The sequence below is a fragment of the Carassius auratus genome, unplaced genomic scaffold (assembly GCF_003368295.1).
Source record: "Carassius auratus strain Wakin unplaced genomic scaffold, ASM336829v1 scaf_tig00040333, whole genome shotgun sequence".
Taxonomy (NCBI): Eukaryota; Metazoa; Chordata; class Actinopteri; order Cypriniformes; family Cyprinidae; genus Carassius; species Carassius auratus.
Genome location: NW_020526586.1, coordinates 125,612 through 136,568, shown reverse-complemented (window position 1 = coordinate 136,568; position 10,957 = coordinate 125,612). Strand labels below are relative to the sequence as shown.

Here is a 10,957-nt window from a genome sequence, read left to right as displayed (position 1 = left end):
TCTGAAGTTGCCTGTGTGATTTAGCATGCAGCAGATCATTTTCACACTGAACAGAAATGCCTGATTAAATCTGAAACACCACAGGCACTTTCTGCTGTGCAGAGGTGTGGACGATTGTTTGTCAATGAATAACCCTCTCAAAACCATATGTCTGGATATATTTAGTAAGGTTGTATTTATGTTGCTGTTGCTAACCAAATGTTCCTTTTGTCTTGTAGGCCCAGAGAATGCCGGAATATGGAGGTCAGTAGAGTGTTCCTGCCATGATTCCTCATGTTGGATGAGACAATTTGGAAGAACAATGGACAAATGAATCACAGATAAAGACTCAGCCATGACCATCACCTGTGGTCCACAGGATAGCTGCATCATGCCTCTCCGTCTTATTTAGAAACATCAGCCTTGAAGGAAACCTCAGTCCCAAGAATCATATTGCTTTGAAATCTCAAATTTGAAGCATTCCAAAGAAAAGTTAAATTGACAACCAAGCTGGGGATAAAAAGCAGCAATTCCTATCTATCCCTCATCACCCCCTGCCTGCACTGACCAATGGAGAGACTACAGATAGAGTCTGGATAAAAGGGGAGACAGGCCAAGAAAGAGTGAGAAACGGAGTGAACAACGGACTGTCTGGCAGAAGGTACCTGTGCTGATCTGGCAGCTCTGGGAATTCAGCTCCTCCTCTTAAGCAAAGTCAAAGAGAAACTCTGCACTTTGAGACTGCTCCCACAGCCTCTTCCAGGAGCAGGTTTTTGATCTTGTATCATCAGGGTGGGTGAAATGAAGTCAGGGTGTTGGTCAACTCTCTGGCCCCTGTGGCCGATTCTGTTGGCGGGATTCCTTATATCAGCCGGGGCCCTGGAGTTTGGCGGCGCCCCGGGGCAGTGGGCACGTTATGCCCGTTGGGAGGCTGGCTCGATCGGGGAACTCAGCTTTAGCCTCAAGACCAATGTGAGCAAGGCGCTGGTTCTGTACGTGGATGATGGTGGGAACTGTGACTTCCTGGAGCTACTCATCAGTGGTGGACACCTACAGCTGCGATTTGCCATCCACTGCGCCGAACCCGCCACCCTGCAGATGGAGACCCGTGTCAACGATGACCGCTGGCACATGGTACTGCTCACCCGAAACTACCGTGAGACCGTGCTGATGGTGGACGGGGAAACCAAAGTCGCGGAGGTGCGTTCCAAGCGCAAGGAGATGGCGGTCGTCAGCGACCTGTTCGTGGGGGGCATCCCGCCGGACATCCGTCTGTCCGCCCTTACGTCAAGCACAGTGAAGTACGAGCCTCCGTTCATGGGTTTGATCTCCAATCTGAAGGTAGGGGAGATGCCTCCCACTCTACTCAACAACAATGGCATTCATAACGATCTGGAGTATCTGTGCGTCAAGCAGAACCCCTGCTTCAACGGGGGATACTGCACCATCCAGTTCGGCGAGGTCTACTGCGACTGCTCTCACACACGCTTCCGAGGGAAATACTGCAAAGAAGGTAAGAGGAAACTGGTCCCGGTTCTGCTTTCTGTGTTAACCAATGTTTGGAGGAATCTAGGGGAATTATGTTGTAATGGTCATACTACAGTATAGCCGCTATCTAACTCTCACAAAAGCGTTTATAAATCTGTTTCATAGGGAGGGAACCCCTGACTAGATTTTGTCTAAAGCACAAGAGAATACAAATCAATAAGGCAATTAGCTCCATATAGTGCAGGCATTGACCAAAACAGGTGATCTATAAATAAAACAATAAATAAATGCTTCTCATTCATTTACCTCTTTTTATCTTTCAAACCCCTCCATAAACAGTACAAGAATGACAACAATGATAGAGATGCTGAATGTTCATTCCACACAGTGTAAAGATCAATGTTCATGAAATCCAATGTCCAAAAATACCACCTGAAAAATCTGAACTTTGGAGAAAATTTGTGTCACGGTAACCAATCAGGAGCTTGCTCTAGTAGTGATGTGATTATGATGTACCTAGCGATGGTAGAAATCCAAAACAACAATTGAGGACAAAATCATTGTCGCTGTATATGGATACCCAGAGCTGCATGTAATTCTTTGTACTTCTATAGAAACAGTGGCTCCATTTATCATTTGAAAACTATAACAATCTAAACTTGAACAAAAACACCACTGTCTCCTTTAGTTTTCATTAACAAATATTAATAGCCGCAGAAATGTTGTTCAGGGAAATGTGTAGGCCTATATAGCCTGCCTGCATTACTATGAAACAAAATATTATATCAAACAGTATTGTCTCTTTTTATTTTTATTTTCATTTTAACATAATATTAGACCAAAGATTTCCTGTTAGATTTTCCAAAAACGAAATATATTTTATGTTTACCCACTAAAGAGACATCAGAGCCGGTGGCAAATGTCCGAAGGACTAGCTGATTCACAAATGCTCTCGTCGGTAACATGAGAACTGAGCTCCCGCTGACCCTCTCTTAAATCGGCGAAACACATTTTTAAAAGGCATTGTCTTTATAAATAAACCGCATATTTGAGTTTAAAACAACTACATTCTCAACTCAAATACTTTTAAAACTACATTTCATGACACGATAACAGTATCATTTAGAAAATTATCCAAATAAATAGAGAACTATTGTGAACTCAACCAATCAGAAGCCCTCCCATGAAGCGAATTCACGTCTTTTGTGAAGTGAACTTCACACGTAAATGAAGTGAATAAACTCAAATGTTCAAGTGTGCAACTATGCATACATAGCGCAATTTATTCACGCAAGTCACGTCTGGTTTGAATGCACAGTTAGTGTAGATTTAAGTCAAAACAACGAGTAAGTCTTTAAAGTCACATTTGTGGCATAATCCGGTTCAAGAATCCACAACACTTGACAACAAAATTTATAGCCTCAAATTCAAGACTTCAAAGACACCGTTAATGTGCAGGGCTGGGTTTCCCAATAACGTTTGATCTTATAAATGATTGAAGAGCGTTTTCTATGCATCAATTTGGGATCATTCATTATTGTTTCACGTGCGTTTACCAAAAATGTAGCCGTGCTTTAAGTACTACTTAGGAGTCGCTATCCGTTTGTGAAGTGCTGAAATATCACCTTAGAATGATTCATAACTGTAGTACACGCTCGGTTATTAAAATGTTTACCTAATGCTGTGTTCCAGACAACTCAGATATAATATAATATAATATAATATAATATAATATAATATAATATAATCATATTATATTGCATTATACATATAATATTATACTTCACATAATAATAATAATAATTATTATTATATATATATATATAGAGAGAGAGAGATATATATTATATAGAGAGAGAGGAGACGTTATTTTTGGGTCCAATAAGTTGCTGGTTTCCGTGCAAGCCAGCAAGTCATTGATAGATTATCAGTGTATAATTTTGAAGTATATTTCCTACATTATTTTATTAATTACTATATATTTTTTTTTGTTGTTGTTCAGTCATTTAATTTAGGTGTGTATTTCTATTTTACTGGGCTTTATGATTACTCTATTAAGATCAGTCGTACAGTCGTTTTTACGATCTTCTTAGGCTTATGAAGCTTTTGGGAAATTCATCCCAGGTCAAGAACTCTCATAAAGGGTGTATTGATGGTTGGGTTGGACTTTCTCAGTCTCTCTGTTGCTGTTCTGAATGGACGTTTCTGACCAGTTTGTGTTTTGCCCTTTAGACAATTAAGGATCTAAAAGAGATGAATCACTGCTTTTTATACTTTGTTCTTTTCTAAAGTGAGTTTCATTCAGTTCTCTCCCAGTCGCTGCTGTCTTCAGTTCCAGAAAGCAATTCAGTTTCTCCATTTATACTTGTCTACACTCATCCATTACACTTTCCTCCAGACTTTCCTTTCCTGTCTTTCTGTTGGTTACATTTCTGAATTATGGCAGCTTCACTATTTTAACTGTTTAACCACATTTAAGACCAATAGAATCATTCTTTGTCAACTCAATCAGTGGTTCCAGACTCATTTCTTTTTTTTTTCTTTTTTTTCATACTTGTTTATTTTTCTTCAGAAAAAATATGGATAAAATATTTAAAAAAATTTATTTGGCACAGAATGACCCAATAGTGATCAAAACTGTACTAAGCACAACATGTTATGCAAATGCAGATGTATATTAATGTATAAGGTATCGTATTCTGTCAATTTATAGCTGAATACATACAATTATTTTCTCTAGTGGACTATACGTAAATGTATTTTATGCACAAAAATTTTTTTTTTTATATATATATATATATATATATATATATATATATTCAGGTCAGTACTAAATAAAAAATAATATGCACTTTGAATGATCCCAGTTATTTTAATAAAATAAATAACATTTTGCAAATGTAAAGCGTATGTAAAATTTTGACCACTACTGCAGCTTACATAGTTTCTGAAGGGCAGTACTTAAAAATAATCGTATCTCTTATATTTGTATAATTTCTCAAAGGGGTCATCAACTTGACAAATGGGACTTGCATTGCAAACCTATGCACTATGCAAATGTATGTGTATGTTCAGATCCTTTGGGGGGGGGGGGGGTGATGGGATGCTTGTGCTGCTTCTGTTGGACCATTCAAAGTCTTTATTAGCTTTCAAATGAGATTCAAACTGAGATCGTGCTCTCCTTTTGCCATTGTTTTTTCAGTATTTTCTCTCTTCTGTGTTGGGATGCAAGTGGGAGGTCACGGAGAGTTTGATACTGCTTGGCTCTTGGCTAAACTGAGCACAGCATACCAATGCAGCACCTCTGTGACTGCAGGAAAAGTTTGTCCTTTTGAGAAAAGGCAATTGAGATGTGTTTGCCTTCACTCCATGTCAACATGTTTGAGAAAATGTAAAGAGGCTTGTGGGCAGAAACTTGATTTATTCGCTCTGACTTTCTGTGAATGACACAGCAGGAATAATCTCATTAAATGGACGCGGCAGTCGTTGTCTGAGTTCTGTATTAGTTTCTGCATTAGTTTTGTTTCCCTAGCAGGGCAGTCTAGTGTTTCACAGTCAGGGTTAGATGGGGTATAAAGATGTGCAAGTGCTCCATTTTATCTAATGTACAGGACTGTTCAGAAGTCTTAGGCCATTAGTATAAAATAGTATCAAGTCACCTTTATTTATATAGTGCCATTAACAATACAGTGTCAAAGCAACTGAACAACATTCATTTGGAAAACAGTGTGTCAATAATGCAGAATGATAGTTAAAGGCAGTTCATCATTGAATTCAGTGATGTCATCTCTGTTCAGTTTAAATAGTGTCTGTTTTAATTTGCAATCAAGTCAATGATATCGCTGTAGATGAAGTGACCCCAACTAAGCAAGCCAGAGGCGACAGCGGCAAGGAACCGAAACTCCATCGGTGACAGAATGGAGAAAAAAACCTTGGGAGAAACCAGGCTCAGTTGGGGTCAGTTCTCCTCTGACCAGACGAAACCAGTAGTTCAATTCCAGGCTGCAGCAAAGTCAGATTGTGCAGAAGAATCATCTGTTTCCTGTGGTCTTGTCCTGGTGCTCCTCTGAGACAAGGTCTTTACAGGGGATCTGTATCTGGGCTCTAGTTGTCCTGGTCTCCGCTGTCTTTCAGGGATGTAGAGGTCCTTTCTAGGTGCTGATCCACCATCTGGGTGATCTGAGTTTTTCAGTGGCAATTGATTCTCATCCTTTTAAATTTCATTGTTCTATGTTTTTTTTTAAGTAAATGCTGTAAAAAATGGTTGTTCAGTGTTAGTTCACGATACTTAATTAACTAGTGTTAATGAATTGAACCTTATTTCGAAGTGCTTATTTTGATCTCGATATTGTTCAGCGCTGCAATAATTAGTTGTTCTCTGTTTGCTGAGTTAAACCCTCTCAGAAGAATTGTCTTGAAAATAGTCAGTATTTTAAAACGTATTGTGCATTCTGTTCCATCCAGCTGTTTTTGAAATCAAGAGCATTAGATTATGGATTGAATGATTTTCAGTTGCCCTGAGCCCTGTAATGATGCAGGGACTGTTTAATGTCGTTTCATGTGTATTTCAGCCTGTCAGACGTGAGAATCTCAGGCCTATTTCTGTAATTACAGATGTAAAATCAGATCTGCGTGGAGCAGGAGGGCGAGAGATTAAGGGTGCACATTAAGAGCGATCAGTTAAACGACACGAGCCATGTGCAGTCACTCATGCTGATTGGATTAGAGCGGGTTTATGAGCAAACGTCTCTGGTGTAAATTACTGGCAGATGGCTGTGTTAAACATCTACATGAAGACGAGTGAAACTAAAATGTGCCTCTTAATGTAAATATTATAAGTATAGCTGGTGCTCAGCCATTGCTGGTGTTGAATGTACACACACACAGACACACACACACACACACACAAACACACACACACACATACAGACAGACACACACACACACATTTTAGTGCATTCAAATGGCTCATTTTGTCTTCACGGATTGGTGAGACTCCAGCACCAGTTTACAAAGACACCTAAGTGTGGAGGACATTTAGGACAGTAATACATCACTGAGATAATTACTTACTCAACCACAACCCCACACACACACACGCACTCTCTCTCAAACACACACACACACGCACTCTCTCTCTCTCTCTCTCTCTCTCTCTCTCTCTCAAACACGCACACACACACACACACACACACACACACACACACGTTTGTTTTTGTGTAAAGTGTGTTCATCCCATAGGTGTAATGGTTTTTATTCTGTACAAACTGTATATTCTATCTCCCTTCACCAACTCTACACCTAACCCTAACCCTCACAGGAAACTTTGTGCATTTTTACTTTCTCAAAAAAACTCATTCTGTATGATTTATAAGTGTTTTGAAAAATGTGGACATGGGTTATGTCCTCATAAGTCACCCTCTCCTTGTAATACCTGTGTCATACCCATGTCATTATACACACACACACACACACATACACACTCTCTCTTTCACACACACACACACACACACACACACACACACACACACACACACATGCAAACAAACACACTCACACACAGAAACACACAAACACGGATACACACTCACCTGTTCATCCACTTACGCTCTATGAAGCCTGTGTGTTCACCTGATGCACAAACACACACTTACAAACAAAGCAGGAACTGTGTTTGACCAATCACCGTAAATTAAGTGACCCCTACTAAGCAAGTCAGAGGCGACAGCGGCAAGGAACCGAAACTCCATCGGTGACAGAATGGAGAAAAAAACATTGGGAGAAACCAGGCTCAGTTGGGGTCAGTTACGGTGACCTCGCAATAAGACAGAAACAGACTAATATTAGATTTATTCATTTAGCTGACTTACAACTTTACAGTTGGTATTTATATAAGGGTCGCACGCCTTTGGTGCAACTAGGGGTTAAGTGTCTTGCTCAGGGACACATTGTTGTTTCACAGTGGATTCGAACCCGGGTCTCTCACACCAAAGGCATGTGTCTTATCCACTGCGCCAACAACACCCACTGCGTAGATGCATAGACCCATATTAGCATAGATGCCATTCTTCTAATGATGTAGCAAGTACATCGGGTGTTATGGGAAGTGTTCCTGTTCCGGTTTACCTAATTAATGCAGCCTAAAAATCCTTTAACGGATTTGGATATTAAAAGCATATTAGTGTGTTATGTGTAAGCCAGGTTAAAGAGATGGGTCTTTAAACTAGATATAAACTGACAGAATGTGTCTTCCTGCTGAACTGAATCTTCACAAATCCACCCAAAAGAGGTTCATGCCTGAAAACATTTCAAACATAGGACTCCAAAACTCAACACACCCAAATCCTTGTAGCCACTCCCATATACTCGAATACAGGATACACTCATTTGTTCTTTATGTTCGTATTGCAGATTTTATCATGCTATCATCTCCTCAGGATGAATCACTGGTGTGTTGTGTTCTTCATTCATAAATTGTTTGGATAAAAGCAACTGCTACATGAATACACCGGCCAGTGTAATAATGAAGCCTATGTGAAGATCTAGAGACTGCTGAAAAAGCTGTACTAGACTCAATTACCCACAATCCACAGGGAATATTCATCTAAATCTAGAGACTGGGGCTTTTTTCAAACTACTTATTACTTTCATACTACTCTGACTATTTCTGTAGTATCCAGTATGTACTGTATGCTGTGAAGAGTATACACATTTTTGGTAACACTTTAGAATAAGGTTCCATTAGTTAATGTTAGTTAATGTATTTATTAACATGAACAAACAATGAATAATACATTCATTACTGTATTTATTCATCTTTGTTAATGTTAGTTAATGAAAATACAGTTATTCATTGTTAGTTCATGGTAATTCACAGTGCATTAACTAATGTTAACAAGCACAACTTTTGATTTAAATAATGCATTAGTAAATGTTGAAATTAACATGAACTAAGACTTATAAATGCTGTAGAAGGATTGTTCTTGCTTAGTTCATGTTAACGAAAGTAGTTAACTAACATTAACTAATGGAACCTTATTCTAAAGTGTTACCAAATTTTTTTATGCATTGAATACCTGGATGACCTACTATATTTGCCTAAATCTGATAAATATAACTCAAGTACACTGAAATAAGTACACAATCTGTGTTCAGAATGGCATACAACCATACAACTCCTACTATATCGCAGTATGCTGTGTGTTTAATGAGAATAGTATGTGAATTTTCTGTATGAATGGAATGCTTCGATATATTTCGATATAAATGGGTTGATGGCCTCCCTGGTTCTGTTATTTACAAACTTGTTTGTTTGTAATCTCAATGGACATCATTTTATCCATAATTCTGTGAAATTTAAAATTGTTATATATATTTTTTTTAATTTTTCATACCTGTTCAGGGACTACAGGTGGAAATTAGCAATTGTTGCTATAACCTGGCCCAAGACATATTCTCTTGTTTAACAAGTTTAATGTTTATTTGTGCATTGTCCCTGTTTCAAATAAAATAATTTCCATTTCCATTCCATTTGCTATATTTGCAGAAATTTGTTGTATGCATCTAAAGACACTACATGGGATACTGTTTCCCAGAATGCTTTGCGTGTGACATTTCATCTTAAATGCTTGAGTGAACTGGAGGCAGGGATTATAATTATACAGGTGCATCTCAATAAATTAGAATGTCATTGAAAAGTTCATTTATTTCAGTAATTCAACTCAAATTGTGAAACTCATGTATTAAATAAATACAGTGCACACAGACTGAAGTAGTTTAAGTCTTTTTAATTGTGATGATTTTGGATCACATTTAACAAAAACCCACCAATTCAAATCTCAACAAATTAGAATACTTCATAAGACCAATAATTTTATTTTATTTTTTTTACACATTTTTAGTTTTTAGTGAATTGTTGTCCTTCTGGAAAGTATTTTACTGTACATGTACTCAGTACTTGGTCGGGGCTCCTTGTGCTTTAATAACTGCCTCAGTTCAGCGTGGCATGGATCAGTTTGTGGCTCTGCTGAGGTGGTCTGAAGCACAGGTTTCTTTGACAGTGTCCTTCAGTGTCCTTCAGCTCATCCGATATTTTGCCAGAGTCACAATTTAAGTGAATATCATTTATTATCTTAATGAGTGCTGTCTCTGTGCTGTGAAACCAGATTGAAAATTGTCCTGGTATCCATTTGAGTTTAAGTATTTGTTCAGCTGATTAAAAACTACTGTTTCTATAATTTTGCCTATAAAAGGAAGATTAGATATTGGTCTAAAATTGCTCAAAATGATGTTATCAAGATTTCTCTTTTTCAGGAGGGTCTTAACAACTGCAGTTTTTAGGGAGTTTGGAAATGTCCTTGAAAGAAGTGAGGCATTCACCACTTCTGAAAGATCTGCTTCTTGTTTGGTCTCTGACTTCCTCATGATTGTGTAGCCTAGTGAACCGAACTGAGAGACCAATATGAAGGCTCAGGAAACCTTTGCAGGTGTTTTGATTGATTAGCTGATTGGCATGTCACCATATTCTAATTTGTTGAGAATTGGTGGGTTTTTGTAAAATGTGAGCCAAAATCATCACAATTAAAAGAACCAAAGACTTAAACTACTTCAGTCTGTGTGCACTGTATTTAATACATTAGTTTGAGTTGAATTACTTAAATTAACTTTTGGATCTGTCTCTGTCAGAAGGAGATGCATTAACGAGAACACAAGTGTACTATTTATGGAGGCTATATCTTTAACACCAAGCATTTCTGCAGACTCTGATATTCTCCTTGATTCCTTCAACTCAAAAAGTTAAGAATGCTATTGATGATATTGCACCAATAATAGTCAGTAAGAAAACAAACAGACAGAAATCAGTTTGGAGAAGATCAACAGCAGTTCAGACTATGAAAAGACAATGCAGAAAAGCCGAGCGGATGTGGAGGAAGTTGAAACTTGAAATTCACTATAGCATGTATGAAGACATCCTTCATGCTTTTAATGTGAAACTAGCCACAGCTAAACAGAACTTCTTCTCAAACTTTATAAACAGTAACTTAAATAACACTCATACTCTTTTTGCCACTGTTGAGAGACTGACAAACCCCCCAAGTCAGATTCCCAGTGAAATGCTCTCAGACAGCAAATGTAATGAGTTTGCTTCCTTCTTTTGAGAAGATCATCAATATCAGGAAGGTGATTAGCACATCATCAAGTAATGCAGAGGTCAGACAGATTAAGCCACAATATCAAAAAGATACTATGTCTATTTTTGAAACCATTGATAGCAAAATTCTGCAAGACATAGTGCAGCAACTAAAATCATCAACCTGTTGTCTTGACACACTTCCCACATCTTTTTTCAAAAGTGTGCTTAACTGCTTAGAAGCAGATCTCTTAGAAGTGGTGAATGCCTCACTTCTTTCTGGGACATTTCCAAACTCCCTAAAAACTGCAGTTGTTAAGACCCTCCTGAAAAGAGCAATCTTGATAACATCATTTTGAG

The 10,957-nt window shown here is 38.2% G+C and overlaps 1 protein-coding gene across 1 annotated transcript in view; it reads left to right on the top strand.

Moving 5' to 3' along the window:
* Positions 1 to 222: 222 nt before the first annotated feature.
* LOC113084593 (neurexin-2-like) overlaps positions 223 to 10,957 on the top strand; it is a 114,364-nt gene continuing 103,629 nt past the window's right edge. The window contains exon 1 of the mRNA XM_026254909.1: positions 223 to 1,492. Within this exon, the coding sequence (XP_026110694.1) occupies positions 781 to 1,492 (712 nt within the window). The 5' untranslated portion in view covers positions 223 to 780. The remainder of the gene's footprint in view (positions 1,493 to 10,957) is intronic.